This window comes from Sceloporus occidentalis, unplaced genomic scaffold (genome assembly GCF_023333645.1).
Source record: "Sceloporus occidentalis isolate IW3139 unplaced genomic scaffold, rSceOcc1.0.p SCAF_3, whole genome shotgun sequence".
NCBI classification, from domain to species: domain Eukaryota; kingdom Metazoa; phylum Chordata; class Lepidosauria; order Squamata; family Phrynosomatidae; genus Sceloporus; species Sceloporus occidentalis.
This window is the reverse complement of record NW_028316983.1, coordinates 9,729,274-9,754,281: the sequence shown is the minus strand read 5'-3', so window position 1 is coordinate 9,754,281 and position 25,008 is coordinate 9,729,274. Positions and strand designations below refer to the sequence as shown.

Genomic DNA, 25,008 nt, shown 5'->3' with positions numbered 1-25,008 from the left:
TCCAAAATCACAAACTTCAAAACCTATTCGCAATTTGGGCCACCTTCCATGCAAAATTCACACACACTTGTTTTACCTAGAAAATAGCATTTTCTGTGCAAAAAGCCCTGTTTAATTTGCATAAAATAATAAAAGATTGCTTTCAATGCAAAACAGGCATGTCAAATTTTGTGCAGAATGAGCCCCCAAATATTTTCTGAACAGGAAATAGCATTCCTTGTACAGAAAATAATATTTCTATGCATAAATATTTTCTTCACAGGAAGATACTATTTCCTGTGCAGAAAAATGCTTTTCCTGTGCAAACCAACCACATGCTAATTTTGCACAGAACAAGTTTCCAATTGCAGCATTTTTCACACAAGAAACAGCTTTGTCAAGAAATAATAAATAAATAAATAAATAAATAAATAAATAAAACTTTTATTTATATCTCACCTCTCTGTTGATGACAATCAAGCCGGTTTACAAGCTAAAATTTACATACAATCCCATATCTCCAATCCCACCCTTCCCTTAAAACATTAATTAAACCTTAACAATTTAAAACCATACATTAAAAACAATATCAAAACAACATCAGTATCAACATCAACAATCAGGCAATAAGCTGTAGTGAATTCAAAGATGTAAGAGGGTTCAAGTTGGTGGCCGGGTTTTCTATTCAGGAAAGGCCTGCCGAAAGAGATCCGTCTTGACAGCTTTGTTAAATGGTAATGGATCTCTTCTGGCAGGCCATTCCATAATCTGGGAGCAGTTGACAAAAAGGTCCTCTGGGTGGCTGTAGTTAGCCTAGTTTTTATAGGTTGCAATAGATTCCTCCCAGAGGACCTGAGTGTATGGGGTGGATTGTACATAAAAGGCGGTCCCGAAGATAGATTGGAACCAAGCCATTTAGGGCTTTAAAGGTAATAACCAACACCTTGTACTGCACCCAGAAACTAATAGGAAGCCAGTGAAGTGATTTTAGAATAGATGTTATCCGATTGCTTCTGGTTTTACCAGTAATCAATCTGGCTGCCATGTTCCGAACTAATTGAAGTTTCTGAACTAAGCACAGCAGTTTTGCATAGAAAGTAGATTTTTCTGTTCAGGAAATAATGTTTCAGATATTATTTTCTGTTCATAAAATGTTGGTTCCTGTGTAGAAAATGCCATCTATGAATTTTGTACAGATAGGGCTGCTTGGAAGCCTCCATCTCTTCACACCAGTTAGAGGGGAAAATAAGGGGGGGAAAGAGCCCTTAGCTCAGTACTGGTAACATAATGGTAGAAAAAGTGCAATGATTAATCAGAATGTAAATTAATAAAATGCATACTTATATAATCCTTTGCACAATATGCAAATTAGATGCCTGGACATAAGGGACTGGAATATGGCAACCCTACCTGTTTCTCCTAAAACATCAATTCTCAAAGACCCACCAGATTTTTTTTAAAGTCTTCAGCTGTCTGCAGAAAGATAGAAAGGAAGGTTTGAGACTAGCCTCTTTGGGAAGGGTGTTCCAGACCCTGGGGGCAGCCATTGAGAAGGTCTCCCCCATGTTTCCACCATGTGTACTTTTGAGGGTGATGGGACAGAGAGAGAGGCTTCACCCAGGAGCTCTCAATACATGGCCAAGCTTATATGTGAAAATATGTTCTTTCAAATATCCTGGCCCTTAGCTGTATAGGATAACAAGGATGGAATCAATCTAGCTTCCCTATGAACAGAATTCCAGAACTTTGGAAGAAGCCATCAAGAAGGCCCCCTTCTGCATTCTTCTGCATTAGATTCAGCATTCTCACCAGATGTATCTATGAGAGTGGTGGATTGAAAAGGAGCCTTCCCTTCACCATTTTGGCCCTTCACCATTTTGGTGACCCTCCTTTGGACACACTCCAATTTGTCAACATCCTTTTTGAATTGTGATACCCAGAACTGGACATAGTATTCCAGAGTGGCACTATTATTTCCCTTGATTTAGACACTATACTATACTTTAAATAGACTGTTCTGGATCTAAGCCATATAGGGCTTTATAGGTCATAATGAGCACTTTGTACTGATGAGGAAAAGAAGAAGGTTGGCATAAGCAGAGGTTCAGAAAGACCTTTGAAAAATTAGGACACTTTCTTGAATGTCCTTGTTTTTTTAAAGGAACGTCTCCAATTTTACCATCAAACACTCCATTTTCCTCCATTCAACTTGTCCCTTCCACCCCCCGTTGGTTGCCTGAGATGGTTACAGAAGCAAATAACTGCAGTGCTTTGGTTTTTGAAGGAGTCTTTTTTGACTCAACCCATTTAAATGGAGAGTACTTTATAAGTCTTCACCAAAGAGCCTTTGATTCTTTCTCTCTTATCTCTGATTTGTATGAGCAGCAGTTCCTGATTTTTGATTCTCTTGCTCAAAGGATGAGAGAGGATTTAGCTGGGGATTTCCTGTAAAAGGTGAACTGCAGACGTATGCCAAAGTGTTTATATTTTGTACAAAACAACTCACTTTACCTTCCACAATGTACCAAACAGAATGGGCTTTAAAATGAAAGAGGGAAAAAAAATAAGTCTTTCTTCTTTTCTCAAGTGAAAATGAATATAATATGCCAGCACAATTACTCACAGAGTCATTGTTATGGCTGCAGTTCTCTGTGAGTAAACAACAACAGCTTTGCTTTGAGGTGAAAGCAGCATTTAACAGAGAATATTCTGAGAAACAGAAAGTGTGGGAGCCAATAAAAGGAAAACAAAAAAGTAGTCAAGAACCCTACAAGTCAGCTGTAATTGAAATTAATCATAGCATTTATGTGATTGCTGTAATTGGCTTTTCACCACGATCAAATTTTGACAAGTGAGGGAAGGAGGATGGAAGGAACATAGGGGATGGGAGAAAAGGAAGAAACAGAGTAATAGGGATTTCAAATCTCGCCTTTTTCCAGGGCAGCTGAATGTCAAGGCCATTTTGCAGCCAAGCCTAGCTCCTTGTCCCTGGATGTTGCATGTCTTTGCAAATCTGTTTGTCTCATTCATAAAGTATAATTAGCAAAATTGTAGGGATACATTTGGAAAATCAGTATGCAAAAGGATCTTGTAGCACCTTTGAGACTAACTGAGCAAAAGGCATTGTAGCATATGCTTTCATAGTCCACGAAAGCTTGGTCTAAATCAGAGGATGTTTGCCTTCCTCTGAAACTGAGCATATTACTTGCCCAGGATCATCTAGTGGGTTTCATGGCTGAGTGGGGAATCCAACCCTGGTTTGTAGAGTAATAGTCCAACACTCTAACCACTACACCCTGATAGCTCCCCAAAGACTATAAAGTATGTAAGATTGCTGTTGGATTTTTTGTGTGATGAATAAAAATACAATTAAAAAAAGTATAGGAACCCTGTCCACTTCTGCATCTACTGTCCACCTTACCAGTGGCAGCCAGTGACATCTATGTCTGTGGACAGTAAATCTGATCTGGTGTTTAGTCTAGACCAGTGATTGCCAAACTCTGGTCTTCCAAGTGTTTTGGACTTCAGCTTCCCAGACTTTTGGCCAAGATGGCTGAGGCTTCTGAGAGCTGAAGCCCAATATACCTGGAGTTTGGGAATCAGTGGTCTAGAGTTTTAAAAAGTTCTCCTTATACTAAACTCCAACATTAATTCCAGATAAGTTCAACACTTTGGATAGCTCCCTTAGAGTTTGGATTAAAACCCTGAGTAGATCCCCCTCCACTGAAATCTAAGCCAGTAGCCATCTCTGCACTTTACTGGAAATTTTTGTCTTGACACTTACTTTTTTCCTGGGCACAGCAAATCCCAAGGATGTCCTCAGGTTAATACATTGAATAATTAAAGAGAAATTGTGCCCTAAGGTTTTAGTTTTTTTAAAAGGAGAGTTTCAGTGGAAATGAACAATAGCCAGAAACATTGTAAAGCTTTAATTGAAGGTGTTTGACATCAGGCCGCTTTTGTCTGAAAGAAAAGGAGACTAGGGGCCTCTCCACTGATTGTGGCACAAAAATTATTTTAAGTATTTACTGTGAAGATAAAAAAAACCAGGAATGTATGTTTGCAAGAATGCTTTTCATCAGAGAGCTAGGTTTGTCTATGGCTCCTAGTAAGAATTCAGCTTGAAGGGTGGTCCAGATCTGACTGGTAGAGTGAGTTCCAATGCAAAATGTCCCAGACATAAAATCTCTCTGTTCTGTTCTGGAACTGGGTGTAGTTCCAGACCTCCCCAAGTGTTCTTTCAGTGCCAAATAGTAACACACAGTATTGTCATAAGATAAGCCTTATTGCTGGTAAATGAAGCAGCAGATGGTACAAAACAAAGATGCATTCCATTCCTATCACTGTTATCCTCTGAAAGCCATTGGTCTCCAAACAAAATTTTACCTAGACTATCCTTGGCTGATGTTCAGATTACCCATGGTAGCTAAATAGGGACCCTGGACAAGAGGTGCATACATTGTAGGATTATTATTATTATTATTATTATTATTAACCTTTATTTATATAGCGCTGTAAATTTACACAGCGCTGTACATACAATCTTTTAGTTAGACGGTTCCCTGCCCTCAGGCTTACAATCTAAGAAGACACGACACAAAAGGAGAAGGGAGTGGTGGTGGGGAATGGGATCAGGTCCAGCAGTTCTTCTCCACCTCCGAGGCCTGGACCAAGGCAGATGGACTGGAGGAAGGGCTTGGCTTCTTAATGGATGCTTAAAAGGAGGCTTCCTGGGTCAGAGAGGGGCTCACCTCTGGGAATGCTTCTCTAAGCAATATAGTCTTTAACTCAGTTTTGAAACTGGGTAGAGAAGTGATGAGGTGTGCATGTGGGGGAAGAAGGTTCCAGGAGTAAGGGGCAGCAAGCAAGAAAGGACGAATTCGGGAGGGGGCAGTGGTAGTCCTACACTGTGACAGGAGACCTTGACTACCAGAGCGGAGGGTGCGAGTAGGAATGTAAGGAGAAAGAAGGTCAGATAAGTAAGGAGGGGCCAATCCATGGAGGGCTTTGAAAGTCAATAACAAAAGCTTGTACCGGATGTGGAAGGGGAAGGGGAGCCAATGAAGGGAGGATAAAAGAGGAGAAACATGGTCAAAGCGGCGAGCGGATGTGACAATACGGTCAGCTGAATACTGGACAGATTAAAGGACGGAGGTGTGTAAGAGGAAGCCCTGTCAGAAGGAGGTTACAATAATCTAGTCGCGAAACCACTAGGGCATGGACCAGAGTCTTGGCAGTAGAGGCTGAGAGGAATGGACGGATCTTGGCAATGTTGTGGAGAAAGAATCTACAGGCCTTGGCGGTGGCCTGGATCTGGGGAATAAATGACAGAGAAGAGTAAAAAATGAAGCCAAGACTGCGGGTGATGATGAGGATGAGGCTAATGGAAGATGAACTCCCAAAAGTGCACAGATAAAACCAAAGAAAATCAAAGAGCACAGTGTGACCCATCTCATCCCTTCCATTAGCAATTAGAACTGTGCAAGGAGGTAACAGAAAAATTCACTTCCCCAGTCCATTCTCAGGCTTCATATGTTTTTGCAGCTTCAAATGGCCAAGGTTAAGATCCATCTAGAAGATGCTGAGAGGTTCTCATGCCCCCAAAGAGAATAGCTAAAATGCTCTCCTTCTTTTTGCAACTAGAAAATGGAGTGACGAAAGTGACAGGCCATTTTTCAGATCAGGGTTCATATTGGTGGCATCTGATGGGTGCAACACTAAGGTGGCATCCTGAGCATCCTGATCTATCCAAGTATCTGTCCTTGGATCTCTCCCTAGATCTGTCCAAGGATCTGAACTTATTTGAGGGAGAAAATTCAGCCCCTTGGTTAGCACTTATACAGTCTTATGTAGAACCTGAGGTGGACTCACTGCCCAGAAGAAATGCCCAGGAATTTGGAAATTCCCCTCTAATTTTCTTGGGTCCCAAAATGCCCTATAATGAGGGGGAGGGGGGCATTTTACCATGTTTTTGGGCCTATCCAGGCCATTTAAGGAAATAAACAAATCCAGGTCACCTCCTGTGGTTAAAAAGAGTCTCTTGTGCTTAAAATGACCTAGACCCACAACGAAGTGCCCCCCCCTATGGCCCATAGAGGGCATTTGGTGACAAAAAAAGTCACCATTTTTGGAGGAAGTGTGTTCCCCAGGCCTTCTTTGTGGGTAATATGGCCACCTAGCCTCTAACAGTTGCATGTCCCAGTAATTTTTGAATGTGCATCTATGGATATAAATTACCATATGCATTTCCTCTTTTCACCATGCATAAGTGGCCAGTTTAACTGAAAGCCACTCTTGCCCTTCATATTGTGTCAAAAATAAAAACACAACAATTTTTACATTGACTACATTGTCCTATGCACTGGATCACAACTGTAGTATCTTCTAATGTTTTCATGTCTCTTTTCGTTCCATGTTGCATGTCTTTCTATAGATTGTCCCACTCTTGACTCCACAGAAGGCTTTCTGCAAGGTAGGTAGACCTCTGTCAGGACCATGCTCCTTAAGTATGGAAAGCAATAGCCTCTTCTCTTTTGGATTCTCAAAAACCTGACTGCTATCTGTAAGAGTTAAAGGACAAGACCTTATCTATAATGTGACATACCAACTGGTATTTTCTACAATCGGCAGTAAGACCTTGATTCATGGAGGCTACTCAGTGTCCAAGGAATTCATTTTATTTATTTCTTGATTGAATTAAGCTCTCACATCTGTACATGGTAATGTGGAATACAATGGCTTTGAAGATTCTAACTTTAGTGTTCAAAAGTTGTATGTCTTTTTGCTTTAGGATCTTATCTAGTTCCTTCATAGCTGCCTATCCCATTCCTAGTCTTCTTCTCATTTCCGGACAGCAGTCTCCATTCTGATCAATGTTTGATTCAAATGCATCCAAATATCTGTTTCAGTTTCCTCATTGCCTAGGTTGAATGTATGTAGTCCTCCATGGCCATTATTTTTGTTGTCTTTTATGTTCAGCATTAAGCTGACTTTGCACTTTCTTCTTTTACCTTCCTTAGTAATTGTTCCATGCCTGTGATGCTTTCCATTAGTAGTATGGTGTTGTCCACAGATCTTAGATTGTTTAGAATGTAAGGTTTAGATGAGAGGAAATAGAAAGATTTCACATACAGGAAATACTATCCTATTTAAACCCCAATTGCTCTAAAGAGCAAAGAGGGGCGAGAGAGAATGCTGGAATTCTCCAGTACTATGTAGCCCCAGTCGGTTCAACAAGGAAGGCCTGTGACAAAATGATGTAATATATTATCATCTTCTAGCAGATGCTCTCCACCTCACTTTTCCTTCCAGACATCCCCTCCACTAGGATATCCAATACCATCCTACATCAATTTTCAATTTCATTTCTTCTGACATCCAGAATTCCCTAGCTATGAGGTATGTTCAGTTTTCACTGAGCTATCTTTTTGGGGTGTGAGTAGAGGTTGATCTCTTCGTTGTTGCCATTAACGTATGTTGTTTTGACTTCGGCCCTGTTGTTTGAACATGTCATGTGTGAAAATGATGTCACTGCTTTAGGAAGGCTGTTATTTTCTGTGCTCCATACTAGTGGACAAGCAAAAGTGAACCAGCATGAAAGGAGAAAGAAGCCACTTGGTGGTCTTTTTGAAGATTTGTTTTGGCCATTTGTAATTCCTTGATTGCATTCCCACAAAAAAGTCTGTTGGGATACATCAGGCTCAGTCTTTGCACAGACACATATAACCAAACATGTGATCAGATCAAAAGGAAATTCAATCTGCATTTCTTTTGTGCATGTATTCCTTTGCAACCTTCTTCTACCCAGTGGGGGTGGGGGGGGGGGTGGGAAGCATTTCACAAGCAGACTTGCTTAGCGCCTCAGCTTTGACCTTTTCCACTTGATACTAGTCTTAAATGTGTGTGTGTGTGTGTGTGTGTGTGTGTGTATAATAGTTACAGTCCCTGCTTTTGCATGATAACATTAATAACATTGGGTGCAAACTTTAATTGAGATGAGAAGATTTCAAGGCTGGGATCTTTTTGCCATATTTAATCCAGCAAGAGTACTAATTCTTCAAAACTAGAAGTGCCCCCTTCCCTGCCCCGACACACACTGTCTCCAAATAACAATCAGAACTGAGCTATAGAAAATAGAAAGTGTTGAGGAGATGAAACTGGTAGAGGCAGAATATTGATTAAACCAACTTTAAAAAAAATAAAAATAAAATAAAATACCATGTCCCCTTTACTATTTATATAGTTATCTCTCTCCCAGTTGTTCCTTTTCCTCTGCCCCCACCCTGCCCTCAGCTTTCCATAAATTCAGATAAGCAAAGGAGGGGAAAAACTGCTGATTGCAAAGTCTTGCTTGTATTAAAGACTTTACAAAGTGACTCATCGGTCTGTAATGAGAAGATCTGGAAGAAGGAGAAAGCTCCATGAGCCTGGATAAAGATGAATTCTTCTTTTTTGGTCTCTCTTTGTGAGAAAATATGTATCCACCACATCTCTCAGGTCAAACAGTTTGAAGAGGATGGAAAAGGGGAGACAGAAAAATGGAAACAAACTTTTTAATTTACTCCCAGCTTGTTCATTACAGCATGTGAGCTGATGCAGCTGGATGCCTCTTTATGGCTGATTCATTCGATCATTAGTGAATTTTGTGGATACTCTAGTGCAGTCCTGTGGACTACAACTTGGTCTTGTATTTGGTTTCTCGGTTCCCTATCTTTCTGGTTTCCCTGTTGATTGGTTTTCTCCATGCCGATGATGTTGGCTGTTGTTCACATTATTATTATTATTATTATTATTATTATTATTATTATTATTTTGACTCTTCTGCCAGAGAGCTCTTATCAGCCTACCCCATCTCATTTTATCATCCTAACTGCTCATGGAGATCTACTAAGCTGTCCTTTCAAAAGGCACCAGCTTCATAGTTAAGGATTTGAACTTGGGGGTTTCGGCTTTCATATTCTATCCATTTAAATAGTTCCTCATTGATGCTATGCCTGACATGACATTAGTTATGAACAATGGGTGTAACTTTGAGTGCTGCATGCAGTGATCTAGCCCTGGCATCTCAGATGCAGCAGTCTATAATACAAGCAGGTTTTGATCCATCCATGTTTTGTCCCACGTGCAGATGCCTTTATTGGGATGTATAGAGACTATATATGACATGGAGCCCATAGTACAAGGAGATTATTAGGAAGCTGGAGTGTGGTTTCTTTAAACACTGAACTCACAAACACATGCCTCTGGTATGTACACATCACACATCACATGCTCTGGTGTACCTTCATTCTTAACTCACCATTGACTTAAATTCATTAGTTCTCTGGACACTTGTTTTTTTGAATGCCTCTCTGGGAATCCCTTCCTTTTCAACATATCAGACTTTGATATGTGTAAGAGGGTAAATGGGGTTGGACAGAGGGGCAGCAAACATAGAAAAAGCAATGCCATTCCACAATTTCACAAAGTCCATACAATTTGGGTTGTGGTTTCACCCCACCACTGGCAGTCCAATTCAGAGTTGCACATAGGGACTGATTGAACAAGCCTCCAATATGCATGGATGGCTAACCATTCCCACCAGTGATCTGCCCACTCTTATGCAGCAATTGTTGTCCATGCATGGTCTCCTGTCCCAAGATGCATTGCAAAATGGAGGTTTGAGGAGGGTGTAATATGATGTCCATTTCTATCTAGATGCAAGGGACTCTGCTTCCTGGGACTAGTCCCTATGAGCTAAGAATGATACAGGACCCTTTCATATTGCACATTTGTAATACTATGACTATATTTTAATTGCCATGGTGACATCCTATAGAATCATGGGATTTGCAGTCAGTATTTGGAATTATCTCTAGTGCCTCCTCAATCTACAAACCTGCGGATTCTACAGAATATTGTAATGGCAGTTAAAGTGGAATCATAGTGTTATACTTGTGTAGTGTGAAAAGCCTCTCAAAAAGTCCCCCTCCCATCACCACTTCAAAGGACAATATGTGAATTCACAATGTACAGAGTTGGGAAACGTCTCCCAAACAGCCAAATGCTGATAAATCTGAGCAGAGCCCTGTTGCTGGTAAAGGCTGCTGAAAGGCCCTCCATCCATCCCAACTGCCACTTTTGTGGCTTTGGAGGAAAAGAAGAACAGGCAATGTCTATAGGTTGTTCACTCTCGGTTTATACCATCTCCTGCTTTCCCTAGGTTTCAACATGATGGAGGTATTTGGACTGATGGAGAAGGAGTATGCTTCCATCAAGGGGGTTGCTATGGAACCCTATATTTTCCTGGGTACTCACACATATACCCTCTTCAGAGACATCCAGCTGACCAGGAAAACAAGGTAATATGGGAAAGCACAATCAAGCTTCCTTGATTGAGTCTATCTTGATAGAGTCTACCTATAATGCAGTCTTTCTCTTTTCCTACTGCCTTCTACCTTACCGAGCGTTATTATCTCTTATGATGGGTCATGTCTTCTTGTGATATGTCCAAATTATGATAGTGTGCATTTAATCATCTTGGCTTCTACAGATATCAGATTTGATTTGCTTCTAGACCTCTGTCATTTTGGCAGTCCATGATATCCATAGAACTCTTCTTCAACACAACATTTCTAATGAGCTGATCCCCCCCCCCCCAAAAAAAAGCAGCTTTCTTTACTGTTCATTTTTTACAACCATGGATAGAAAGCCAAAATATGATGGCATGGACAATCCTAACTTCAGTCTTCAATTTTATACCTTTTCACTTGACTTTAACATGGTTTTCTTATGGCTTTAACTGCCATGGTCCAATGTCATGGAATTCTTGGATTTATGGTTTGCTGTGGGACCAGAGCTCTGACAGAGAAGGCTGAATATCTCACAAACCTACAAATCTTGGCAGTTAGAATGGTGTCAAACTGCATTAATTCTTCAGTGCAGATTCAGTCTGCGATATGAGAATGATTATATTCAATGAGGGCTGAGACAAAGGCTGAGACTAAAAGACTGACATTTATTTTTTATGGTTGTCACAAAAGGTTTTCTGTTTTCAGTAATTTTTTTTGACAGTGTGATTGTTCTTTACATTGTTCAGCATTCTTTTGTCCCCCTGATGGTTTATAATTCTTGGTGTCTTTTGCCTTTTTCCTGCCTCTTTGCCCTCTCCTTTCTCACTGACATTTAATGTGATTGACTGTTTCATCTTTCATAGAATGACCAGAGCTTGTGAAGTTACTTTTAAAAATTAATTCAGTTTATTATGCAGCTTGCTACTGAGACATGGAAAAGGATCAAATCTTGGCTGATGTTTTATAGTAGTTCATTACAGCCCTTGTTACTTTTCTTCTACTTTAAAACAAAAACTCATAAAACGGACAAGAGAATGGTATAACAGTTGAAATATTCTTTTCAGAATGTCCTACAATGATGTAAATGATAAACAGAAATTAACTAGATGGGTTTCATTCTAACTTGTTACATAACTTTTAAAATGTAACTTGGCTGTCCAAAGGGTAACTCATTGCCTATAACTGTGGTGTTTGTAATTTGCCACTTCCAAGCTCTGATAATGATGTCACTGTTGTCATATACAGTATATATTATGCTGGCATCAAAAGTACCCATAAACAGAACCATATGGATCCCCATGAGGATAGAGTACTAAGGGTAAATGAGGCCAAGGAAAGTGAAGGCAAAAAAGAGGAAAATGGCAAAGGAAAGAAGTAACAACTAGAGGAGCAAAGGGGCACTGAACAAGGACCTTGAAACAACACAAATATTCAGTGATTAGTAAAATATGCTAATTTTAAAGCAAATGTCAAAATTAGAATATTCAAGGGAGCTTTGAGGGTGTTGTAAGAGTGACTAATTTCAAAGTGAAGGTCATCATGGGGAAATATTCAGGGCAGACCCAACACACATTGGAAATGTTACTTAAAAGAATTGTTGTGATGTGTTTTGAATATTCTAAAGCACATGCAGACGAGGGCTGTGCTACCGCTTCAGAGATATCTCAGCATCTGAACTTAATCATACAGATATGCAACAATTTAAATCAGGTCCAAAGTGGGTCAGATCAATTGGGATGGTGTACACACCAGGGTAGTATCATCAGGAGGGGAGGAAAAGGAGTTACATTCTGCATAGTAACAGCTCTGTTTGCCAATCCAGGGCAAGAATCTTATCAGCATTCCCTGATCACAGTGCTTGCAGTGGGGAGGTTAGATGGTGTGGCTTCACTAAACTCTATACATTCTATTTTGTCTGCAGCAAGTCTCTTTGGCTGCATCTGTGCTACAAAAATAATCCAGTTTGACACCACTTTAACTGCCATGGCTCTGTGCTGTAAAACTTTGGAAACTGTAGTTTGGTGTGGCACCAAAACCCTCTCACAGAGAAGGCTAAATGTTTCACAAAACTACAGTTCCTGGAACTCCATATCATCAATCCATGGCAGTTAAAATGGACTCAAACTGGATTATTTCTGTAGTGTGGATGCAGCCTTTGTGATCTTTTTATAGATTTAGCTGGTTTCAGTCAGTCTCTGCTCATCCACCTGGTTGTCCAGGTAGTACCCACCATACTGCTTCTCAGTGCGGTACTTCTGATCATTTCTGGTCTTCAGTTGTGCTCCTCAGTGTAATTATTCTTGAACTCTGGATCTTGTGAATGCTGTTACAGGCTTTAGCACACTGCCTCCAATACCAGTGGGTCTATGTCCTCTTGAACTTTTTCCTTCTCTTTGCTTATAGTGCATGTGGACACATGTCAGCTACACAGATTTGCTTACTGCACAAGTGGAAAAATGAATCACAGGACCCTTTCTCACTCCATAGCTATTGTGCTGTGATTCTAATTTAACTCCATGGTTGCAGCTTCTGGAATCCTGAGGTTTCTAGTTTAATGAGGCAATAGAGCTTTCTGGCTAAGAATTCTAAATATCTTTCTATAAACTGCAAATGCCAGTAGATGTTGCCATAACAGGTGAAATGGCATCATATAGTATTATAATTGTGTAGTGTGTTAAGGCCCACAGACATTACAGAGCAGAAAGCAGCACAAAATGGACTGCACCTACTTTTGAAATATATTACCTCATGTAAAAAAGCAAATTTTATGGTGGCCATTGTAAAAACTCCTTGGAGCCACCAGCTTGTAATTTGGCAGGATTGTTTCTTCTGAAGGGGCCACTGTGACTTCAAATGTCATGCATGTATGTTTTTGAAAACCCTGAAAATTTGATATTTGTATTATGGTGTTTTTTTTCAGTTGGGCACTCAAAAATACTTTAAAAACAGCTACAATATTGTAAAAAGGTGTTTCGTTTCAGGCCTGTGTAATTTTTAGTGTCTCATTCTCTGAATGCTAGAGATTTGAGAACCGATGGAAAATTTCAGCTTGGGGGTTAGAAGAGAATCCTTATTTTGCAGGAGCCCATAACTACCTCCTAGGTTGTAGTTGTTGCTTTTTATGCTATTATCTTAACATAGAGTTCCATACATTGAATTCAGGAGTGTCTTGGATTTAAACTGAGCATGCCACTCAGCTGGGAAAGTGACATTTTTATAGGCAGGATATGCTTCCTCACTCTTTGTTTTGGTATGCACAGTCTCATCTAAGCATTTCTGTTTTCACTGTCTCTGCTCACTGTATCATTAAACATCCATCTAGCAAGCCATCTGATAAGACAGACAGAGCCCTGTCACATGTAATTTGCTGGTGACACACTTAAATTTTAATAAGATCCTGGATTCCTTCTCCTCCTGTGCTTTTCTCTTTTCCTCTTGGAAAAAGTGCTCAAACTTACACACCATTTTAGGAAGAAGGCTGTTTTAGGATGTACTTGTGACCTTTGCCTTTGAGATGGTCACCTTACAGTCCAGATAGGTGGGGTATTAATTGCATGGTTGTAATGGTTGCAATTAACATGGACTTTAAAAAAAATCCCAAAATAGCAGCTATGGGGTTTATGGGTGTTTATGCGTATTAATTGCATGGTTGCAATTAACATGAGCATTTAAAAATCCCAAAATAGCGGCTATGGGGTTTGTGCATGTGATCAAGGTTATAATCATACCCATGGGGAGGGTGTTAACCCTGTCTGCCATACTATCATTACAGTGATTCTCCTTCCCCTAGTTTCCAGTGTTTCACATATTCAGTCATGCTCATCTGTTTTCTGTGTTCTTTAGATTCAAGAAACATGTATTCTTTAGAATCTACAAACCATAGAATCATAGAGTTGGAAGAGACCACAAGGGCCATCCAGTCCAACCCCATTCTGCCATGCAAGAAATATCAATCAAAGCATCCCCAACAGATGGCCATCCAGCCTCTGTTTAAAAACCTCTAAGGAAGAAGACTCCACTACCCTCCGAGGGAGTGTGTTCCACTGTCAAACAGCCCTTACTGTCAAGAAGTTCTTCCTAATGTTGAGGTGGAATCTCTTTTCCTGGAGCTTGCATCCATTGCTCTGGATCTTAGTCTCTGGAGCAGCAGAAAACAAGCTTGCTCCCTCCTCAATGTGACATCCCTTCAAATACTTAAACAGGGCTATCATATCACCTCTTAACCTTCTCTTCTCCAGGCTAAACACCCCCAGCTCCCTAAGTCATTCCTCATAGGGCATGTTTTCCAGACCCTTCACCATTTTAGTGACCCTACAATGACAAGAATCCTGGACTGATGAGAATCTGTGTAAAGTTTACATGTGGTTATTTTGAACACAAAAACAGCATTTTTTCCTGCAAAAATCATATTATTCCATGGAAATATGATTTTCTGTACAGAAAATCCTGATCCTTGTGCAGAAAATACAGTATTTGGGTAATGATTCTGTGCAAAGTTTTAGCACTATGGCTTTGCCAGAAAACAGTATTTTCTACACACAAAATGCTGTTTCCTACACAGAATTTTTATTTTAAAAAATCACATGCAAATTTTACACAGAATGAGTCCTGAATTGCAAATAGTCTTTGAAAACTCTACAGTTTGCAGTAGGAAGAAAACTACTAAAATTACTTGATGCTTCATTCAAGAAGAAAATTAGCAAAGAATTACATCTCTGTTTTGAAGTGGTAAAGCCAGCTCTGCCATGGATGGTGTACAAGGGAATACATAGAGGCTAAAGTGACCACTGTAGGGATATACATGAAGATTCATATCATGTCCAATTCTGTGATGTTATGCAAGTTGCTCTGGTTTCAGTTAATGACTTTGGAGCATGACTTTGGTTGCTGAGTAGCTATCCAGACCCTTCTTTATAATCTGGGGTTTATAATGGCCCGGCATGTATTCCTTCTGATTCTATTATTGACTACAGCTTTGCAAATCAAAACAGACTGGATTATTAAGAGGCAGCTATAGCTTCCTTTTTAAGTTTAATTGCTGAGACATAGGGATAATTTTAATCTTGTTTAAAGAAGGAAAGCTTCTTAACATCGAATTGGGAGATTCCACATAGTCTCCTTCAACAAAATGTTCAGAGATTCAAATTGGTTGTTCTCATAACCCCACCCCTCTCTATATGTGTGTTCTTCTCCCCTTTTCAAGGCCATTTGAAAAACACATGTACAATACTACCTTTGCTTATATTGTCTTGAAATTAAAATAGATAACAATTTTGAGCCAATGAGGAGCAGTGGTTTGAGTATTGGACGAGGACTCCAAGACACCAGGGTTTGAATTTCCACTCAACCATGAAACCCCACTTCGTGACATTGGGCAGGTCACACTCTCTCAACCTCACAGGAAGTCATGATATGATACCATGGCCTCTGAATAATAAACCTTACTAAGAAAACCCTAGGATATGGATGGTGCCATAAGTGAACTTGAAGAGTCAGAGTCACATAATAGTGACAACAAACAACACTTTACCAAGATTCAGATGGGTTTCAACAAATAGACAACACCACTGCTCCCTGATATTGATCACAGTGTTTTACTTGATTGACACAATAAAGGAGTTTATCGCATGGCTTTTTCTCCCGAGCTGAGTAAGGGTTGAAACTGTTTTAAAACCATCTAAAAATGGATTTTATAGCACACCTCCATGCCTGGGTCGGAGGTGTCCCTTATCCAATCCGGACTTCTGCTGTACTTTGCAAAGAATGGAACTTTCCCATTCTTTTCAAAATCTGGATCAGGTATGGGATGCCACTAACGTGGGCATAGAGCTGTATGATAAAATCCATTTTTAAATGGTTTCAGTCTGTGCCCGGTTCAGGAGAAAAAGCCATGCGATAAACCCCTAAGACAGTTGTAGAAAATGCCCATCCTGCCACTATTTTAAGACTCCAAAAAACAAAAACAAAAACAAAAAAACCAACAACCGTGCACTAAAGAAGTTCTTAATGTTTAGGTGAAATTTCTTATCATTTGAATTCATTGGTTCATGCTCTAGTTTCTGGAATAGCAGAAAACAAGCTTGCTACATTTTCTATATGATATCCTTTCAGACATTTAAAGATGGCTATCATGTCATCTCCTACTCTTCTTTTCTTCATGCTAAACATATGCAACTCATAGATCTGGATTTCCAGATCTTTGATCATCTTGTTTGCTGTTTGCTTAATAAATCAAAAGAGTTATGCCTCATCCATTATAGTGATATCATTGACTTTCAAGTGGCTGACACATCATGATAAGAAATTGTTAAAATATATTTCTAATTTGTATGGAAAATGTTCAGATGTGGCAATGGTTAACTAAAGTTTAAAATGGTTCCTGTTGAAGGCCAGAAAGCCTAGGCCTGGAAGAACGTCTTCAAGGACATTTACTGAGACATAATATAAACAAATGTATTATTGTTATGCTCTTGTGTAGTATGGTGACTACATGGGAAAGAGGTGTGTCCACTTGGTGGGAAAGGTGATCTTTTGTGAGAACAAAGACTGATGTCACATTCAAGCTTCTAGCATGGACTCTGAAAGAGCATAGATGTATAGTAGCCTGCTGTAAAGTGTAAATAGCAACAAAGTCAATAAACCCTCATTTGAGTGAAAATCTGTGTTGAAGTTACTTTGTTCCTGAGTAGCTAAGAAGACTGCATCTGTTCCAGTTGGTACCAGCTCAGAACCACCGGCAGAATGAGACATCACCCATCCCAAAGATTTTTTTTTCTAACAGAAAATAGTAAGTCATCAAAGACAGACAATATCATCATATCAGTGACTGATAATGAAATATCATTGGATGTCAGATGGCAAATATCAAATATTTACTGAACATATTCATTGACTGAATGAGTATTCTGGTAATATTTGATGAGGATTTCTGAGCACATCCTGCTTTCCACTATATTTAGTTAGTAATACGCTCATATTAATTATATAGTTGCACTAACCATATTATGCAAGTCCTTCCCAAAAGGACTTCACAAAAATGCCTTATATTATCAATATTATCTGTCCCATTTAGTTCAGTACTGTGTGGTCTGACTATTTATCAACCTTGGAAGGATGCAAGCCTGAGTCGAGATTGAGCCCTTTCACTGGTATTGAATTCGCAAACTTGTGGTTTGTGAGTGAGTGGCTGCAGTACAGGCATTTAACCACTGCACCACAGTTGCCCACCTAGTAGTGACTGATGCCCACTAGAAGTGGCAGGGCAAAGAGGAGTGCCACCAGAACTAGGGTGCAAGAGATCAAGTCAACTACATCTAATTTGCTATTTAACACTCTCCATTGCACTTTATGCCTTCCCTGTTGGTTGGGATGGGTATTGGGGATTACGTGGGGAATGCCCCATTTGTCCAAACAGCAGAATCACTTTGTCCACTTCTGTAACTAGAACCGTTGTTGTTGTTGTTGTTGTTGTTAGGCAGCCATCAAGTCAGCATTGACCTGTGGTGACATACAGTACAGCACTAAAGTCAGAACTGTCTCAACCATTATAGTCCCCATTACTATGTATGGGTGTAAGAGCTATACAGTGAAGAAATCTGAGAGAAAGAAGAGAAACGCATATGAGATGGAGTGCTAGAGAAGAGTGCTGAGGATACCATGGATAGCCAAAAAGACAAACAAATGGGGTCTTGACCAGATCAAGCCTGAACTTTCTCTGGAAGTAAAGATGATGAAACTGTTGCACTTTGGGCACATTATGAGAAGGCACGACTCACTAGAAAAGACAATAATGCTATGAAAGGTAGAGGGCAACAAAAAGAGAGGAAGACCACATGCCAGATGGACAGACTCAATCAAGGAGGTCACAGGCATGAATCTCCAAGACCTAAGCAAAGCAGTGGAGGATAGGGAGGCTTGGAGATGTCTCATCTACGAAGTTGCCATGAGTCAGGGCTGACTCAAGGGCAGTTAACAATGAACTAGATGCCTCCTGGAGACCTAGTTATTAACAGCCCTGCTCAGGTCTTGTAAACCCAGGGATGTGGCTTCCTTGATGTAGTAAATCCACCTTTAATGTGATTCTCCTCCTTTCCTACTACCATAAACTTTTTCCAGAACTGTCATTTGTTCAGCAATTCATGTGTTTTCAAACTACTGTCCAAAGTATGATGTCCTCATGTGCGGTGCTTCCGCACCCCCCTAACCCTAGTACGGCCTGAGTCCGTACAAAATGGCAGCTCCCCTTCCACATGGGGGCCGCCATGACGATGTCATGACCGTGCCGCCCCTATATGGGGCGGCAAGGAAGTGACGTCGTCGGTCCGCGCCAAGGCGCTTAGTGTGCCCTTTGCGCGGACCAGGAAGGAGTTCCTTCCTGGTTTGCGCCGCCGCTTTGCGTCGCTGGGCGCAGCCTTCAGACGGCTGCGCCCAGCGAAGCAAGGGAGAAAGGGGCCAAGCGGCCCCTTTCTCCTCCTCCCCACCGCCGCGGGGTGTCCTTGGGGCTTGAAGCCCCAAGGACACCCTTTTCCAGGCTGCGGGGAAGGGGCCTTTTGCCGCTTCCCCGCAACCTGAAAAGTGGCGGATCGGGGCCTCAGCGGCTGCCGTTCTAGCAGCTGAGGCCCCGATACACCGGGGAAAGGGGCGGGTACAGCCCGCCCCAAATGGGCGGTCTGTAACCCGCCTTAGACTTCTAGTGATTCAGTGTTCCTAGATTCCATAGGTTTTCAAGGTGTCCTTACTACCAAAGTTTTCATTGCCTTGCCCAACCTGGTTTGCTTCTCCTTGTGCCTTAGCTGCTGTTTGATGTTCTGGTCATGATCTATTGTGTTCCGAAGGAACTGCAGTGTAGGCATGCCACAGAGGGAGTGATATGTCCATAGGTGGGAATTGGGCATATAACCAGAAAATAATTCCACTGGGGTTCTATCCATTTGACTCAACCAGGTGGAACATTCCATTTTCAACATAAGAAGCTGTGTCTCCACTTAACAATTACAGAAGAAAAAAATAAGAGTTACTTGCATTATTTTCTGTTGCCACAGGGAAAACAGAATTAACAGGGAGGAACCTGTCTAAAAACTTGTAGAGTCACTGTGAATCAGTATCATATAACCTCTCCCAACTGTTTTGGACTTTACTCCCCATTCACCATTGGCCCTGTGGTCTAAGGCTTATGGGGGCTTTGGATCTAGAGAACATCAGATTGGGAAAGGCTAGTCTCGACCAGAGTTTGGAAGGAAGTTGTTATGGAAATCTAATTGTTTATATTTAATTTTCTGAGTTAACTAAATTTGATTAGAGTTATAATTTAAGGGGAATAATGCCACTCCTTCTCTGGTATTGTAATAACTTTTAAAGTTGTTTACAACACTTGGATATGGCTTTACTAAAAGATGGAGGAGGAATATCACATAGTTCAAATCCTGACTTATGCTGGGCCTCATGCTGTTGTTACCTGGTTTGTCAGTTTTTATCTGGGGACCAGATTGGCTGGGCTCTGGAGGGGTACATGAGCATAAAAAAGTCACGGAGACTCATGGATGACTCATAGGCAGCACTTTGTACATCCATGCTTTAGATAGTTATAACTGTAACTATACTTAACTACTTTTGAACATAGAAGTACAACAAAATACATTTAACATGGCTTTCCAGGCTCAGTTGTACACAATATTGAGCTATTATAAAGGAACTTATTGGAATGTATTCTAATTAGGGGCCTTTGTATTCAATATATTTCCTCAGTGAAGTATTTCCCTTTGGATTTCCTGCTGAATACACCATCACTTTCCTTCTTCGCCTTCTGCCAGAAAGCCCCAGGGAAAGCTTTGCTGTGTGGCAGATAACGGACGAGGATTTCCAGCCTCTTCTTGGCATCATCCTTGACCGTAAGTAGGTTCATAGAACATTCAGTGGTTGCTACCAAGGAAAGGGTCTTTGTGATGCCTTTCCTGAATCTTTTGGCTTGGCATCAAATTAGTTTATTTTAGATGCCTGGAAATCAATATATTATTCACTGAAACAAAACACAACAACCTTATGGCCCTTCAGTTTTTGAAGAACTATTACTTCAGTCATCTCTCAACATTGGATGGACGGTCAGGGCTGATGGGTATTGTTGGGGAGACTGGAAGAGGCTAATAAGAACTAGACCACATCATCATCTGGAGGAGGGCCACATATTTGCCTTCTTTTGATGGATTTTAACCATAGGTTGTTGTTTATTATTTTTTAAAAGGGATGGGGAAAATCAAGGATTACCATTTTAGTCATAGTCCAAAAATGAATTTTCCCCAAGTTCTGTTATACATGCCTGCAGTATCTCTGCATGCACAAATATTTTTTCCTATGAACCATTTTGTTTGATAGGTCATCTGCCACTTGGAAGTTTAATTTCTCATAAAGAATCCCCTACCCTATTTTCCTGTTACTTCTCTGGACATAAAGCCATGAATCTGCAACTGCTAAATGCTGTCAATCCTGTATTGTGCCCTATAAACACTCTGGTTTATTTGTCTCCCCCCCCCCCCCCCCCATATAGCCAATAAGAAAACCTTGATATATTTTCATCGGGATTATGAAACCAATGTAGAAGAAGTCACCTTTGACCAACAGGAAGCGAAGAAGATATTCTATGGAAGTTTTCACAAGGTCCTTATCCAAAGGAGGTGAAATCCACATAGACCGGATGATTAAAATGTCTTGGTTTTGGTTTGGATTTGCTAAACTATACTTTTGGAAATATTCTTAGGACTTTTGCTAACCTGCTGGTGTTTGTGTATTCTGAAGCACTAATGAATTTAGTTTGTGTATGGGAGGGAGGGGATCATACGGCATCATGATGAATTGCTAATTTACTTCCTGTTTGCATGTGCTAATCTATTTAAATGAATGCATAAATGTATCCAAGTAAGGAAACAGAAAGTCTCCAAATAGAAAATAATAATAATAATAATAATAATCCAGTGACTCAGGTATTAAAAACTGATATACAAATTAAACACACGTAAGTAGTTGGAGTTATAAAGCTGTCTTACACTGAGTCAGTTCATGGTTACATCAAATGCCAGAAGCTTTCAAGATCTGAGGCCAATATCTTTCTCAACTCTGTTTTTTAAACTGGAGACATCATACTGAGCCTGATGCAAATGAAGTGTGTGCATCTGAAGTGTGCGGTCCATGCATCATGCATGCCTCTTGCCATTTAATTTATATTGAATAAATACTCTTCCCTCATTTGTAGAATTTGAGATTGCTTACTAAGTATTGCAGTGATATGTTAGGCAGACTGTACCGTACATTTTCTGGACATTTGCTTGGATTTCATGCATTTGGATAATTAACAAGCCAAACGTATGTCCATGCCAGAAGTCAGAAAGGCTACTTTTGGGGACTATGAGAATCCCCAGCCAACATGTCTATGTTGCATACCGAATTCTGGAAGATACATTCCACAAAATAACTTTTCTAAACTTTGGATTATATTCACACAAATGGTCACAAATATTTGAATTTATTGGAAATTCTGGCATCCAGGTTTTATTTTTTTATGAAAACACCGTAGACTTGGAACAATTACTAAGAAAGGTCAAACAAGGAAGTGCTAAGGCAGGCTTGCTTCTGTACATAAAGAAAGCAAAAATATTGACCATGGAGGATATACATAAATACAACCTAGATAACAAGGAAATTGAAATAGTTCAAGATTTCCCATACCTTGGATCATGCATTGACCAGAATGGAAATTGCAGTCAAGAAATAAGGAGACGTCTAGGAATGGGAAGGGCAGTGACACAACACTTTAAAGTAAACAAGGTTTGGCTCCCAGTCCTGAAAAATAGCAAGATGAAGACTCAACAAATGCAAATGAGAAATCTCCCAGGGTCAGGGGCTTCCCAGCAGACAATGAGCACGAATCAAGCAGACACTAATCCTCTTTTGCAGACCCTCCCACCCTGAGGTCTGCCATTAGCAACAGAACAATCCACATGCGAATCACTCCTGCCTTCCCAGGGTCACACAGTACATACATACCCAACTCCTTCCCAGGCAAGCATTCTCTAAAGATGCCAGCCACAGCTGCTGGTGAAACGTCAGGAAGAAACTCTTCTAGAACATGGCCACATAGCCCGAAAAACCCACAAAAAACTATGGATGCTGTCCATGAAAGCCTTCGACTTCACATCTAAGAATTTCCTTTGGAAGTAATATAAATTTGAAGGTGGAATCTTGTTGGGGAATTAAACCCTCATAAGTGGAGTACATATATGGGAATCAGAATTGCACAGTCATGTAAAGTCCATATCCAGTAGAGACAAGAGCCAGTAATGTGCCTGATGCCCATTGGTGCCCAATGCACATAGGGACCTATGCAATATGCATTGATGCCCATGGGGTACCAGCGCATATCACAGGCTCTTACTGGCATCCTGTTGTGCATCTTCACAATTCAGTAAAGGGGTTTCTCAGTGCCTCTGCTATGTAGCTAGGTGTATGTAAAATTATATAATGTAGCAAGTCCTATAGGTTCCAGTGGCATTACATGAAGATCATTGTAACATAATAATTTGCCATTAAACATTATAATGCTAGTCCCACTCACATTATTTCTGAAACATAAAATCCTTATGCCCTCGTTACCAAAAAGCAATGATTTACAAGTAACATAATTATTTGTAACATGTTATTTCCAAACAGAGCTTCTCTTCATTCTTTTGGTGATTATATATATATATATATATATATATATATATATATGAGAATCACCATACATATATTCTCCTGACTCTTTTCTTGGAGATTTAATTTTATTCATGCTCTTTTGCTTGTTGTGTGTGTGTGTGTGTATGTGTATAATGGTTTATTTATAAGCCACAGCCATGGGCAGAGTCCAGTGAGTCAAAGGCCACAAACAAAATAAAGAGTAATAAAAATAAAAATGCAATGATATCATAAAACTTTATTATCCAAGAATACAAAAACAATACATCCAAATAGCCAAGATATAAAAGTCGAGCAGTACAAAGAAAAAAGCAGCATGATTAATGAAACACATTTGCTGTGTTCAGTATTTCATTTTTTTCAGGGTTAATTCTGAATGTAAAAATGTGACTGCAAGCTGCCTTGAAAGCTTTCCCATAAATAAATAAATAAATAATGCCAACACTACCAGTGCCATTATCCATCCGAGGTGCCCTTTTTTCATTTCTCTCACTCTGACAAGGAAACCTTCAACGTTTAAAGGGCCTAATAATGCCAGCCATTGATCCTCTATCTATTTTTTTAACCCTGTTTATATGATTGACTTCTGGAGTAGGTTTGGGTTGCAGCTGCTATTTATTCCAAGCTCTTAGCACTCTGCTTCTGCACATTAATGATGTTAGCTGGGAGTATCATCACTCAAGGCTCCAAATTTGGCCGACTGTCTTTAATTTAAAGAGACAGGAGCCAGCATACCAAGACTGTTTGCAAGCTTAGGTAGATCTCAATGGTGAACTATTTAATGGTGGATTGAAGCCACTTCATTCACATCTTACTGTTCTGAATAACTCTGGATTTGAATTGTCTTTGTCTGTGCCCGCTGAACAGAACTGGCAGGCTTTTACAAAGATTACTTTGTTCTGTCTCTCATCTCTTTGCTCATTTCCAATTTGTTCCCTCTTTCTGCCTGGAACAGGCATCATTTCACTGTCCATCTGTCCAGCTCCCTCTTCTGCTTTCAGCTTCTCCTTTCTCTGTTTCCTTTTGCAAAATGTTCCCTTGAGCATCATAAATCTTGCCTTTCCCTGCATGTTTCTGGACCACTAGATAGCTCTCTTTACCAAAACTAGGAGTGGAAAGAAAATGTGTTGGACTCAATAGTTTTTTTTTTTTGGGGGGGGGGAGAGGAAGAGTAGCATTTGCCCACCTCCTCAGGATTTGTAAGAAATGGTGCACCCTCACATTGAATGAATGTGAAGCTAGTTAAATGACCTTTCTGAGAAAGAAAGTATTGACAAAACTTGGATCGGTAAGATGATGGGTGCATTTATACTGTAGAAATAATGCAGTTTGATACAACTGTAACAGCCATGATGGTTCCATCCTACAGAATTCTGTGATTTTTAGTTTTGTGGGGCACCAGCATGCTTTTTCGGAGAAGGCTAAAGACCTTGCAAAACTACAAATCCTAGGATTTCATAGAATGGAGCTGCAGCACTTAAAGTGGTGTCAAACTGCATTTTTTCTCCAGTGTAGATGCACCCTAAAACAGATATTTTCCCAACCTCAAATGACTAATCCTGCATTGGTTTCTGACTAGAATCAAGATGATGATGTGTGTTCATGAGAAGCTGCACAAGTGTATGTACTTTTATTTTAATTATTCAAGAAGGTATTCAGTGCTTCCTTGTGCAATGCCTCCCCATTCCTCTTGGGAATGAGGAGCTGAATACTGTCCAGTTGCTTCCTATGCTTTTTGCTGGCCACCACATAGCTATGGAAGTGTAAACAGGTGTTAAAAATCTGCTTTATATTGCGGCGTGTGTGTGTGGGGGGGAGAAGTTCTGTCTGAGCATATCTATACAATGTTATGCTTCTCCAGCATCATGTAGGATTGTGGCCCATGTCCTCTATTACTGTTTTGCTGCACATCTTGAATTGTAATCCTAGGCACACATGCTGGTAAATGAGTCTCTCTGTGTTTAATGAGTCCTGTTCC

The 25,008-nt window shown here is 40.2% G+C and overlaps 1 protein-coding gene across 1 annotated transcript in view; it reads left to right on the top strand.

Moving 5' to 3' along the window:
- The window catches only part of COL20A1 (collagen type XX alpha 1 chain), a gene marked incomplete at its 5' end in the record, with an annotated part of 150,872 nt that overhangs the window by 76,460 nt on the left and 49,404 nt on the right, over nucleotides 1-25,008 (top strand). The window contains 4 exons of the mRNA XM_089518465.1: nucleotides 6,413-6,451; nucleotides 10,181-10,319; nucleotides 20,055-20,197; nucleotides 20,851-20,960. Coding sequence (XP_089374591.1) covers nucleotides 6,413-6,451; nucleotides 10,181-10,319; nucleotides 20,055-20,197; nucleotides 20,851-20,960 — 431 coding nt within the window. The remainder of the gene's footprint in view (nucleotides 1-6,412; nucleotides 6,452-10,180; nucleotides 10,320-20,054; nucleotides 20,198-20,850; nucleotides 20,961-25,008) is intronic.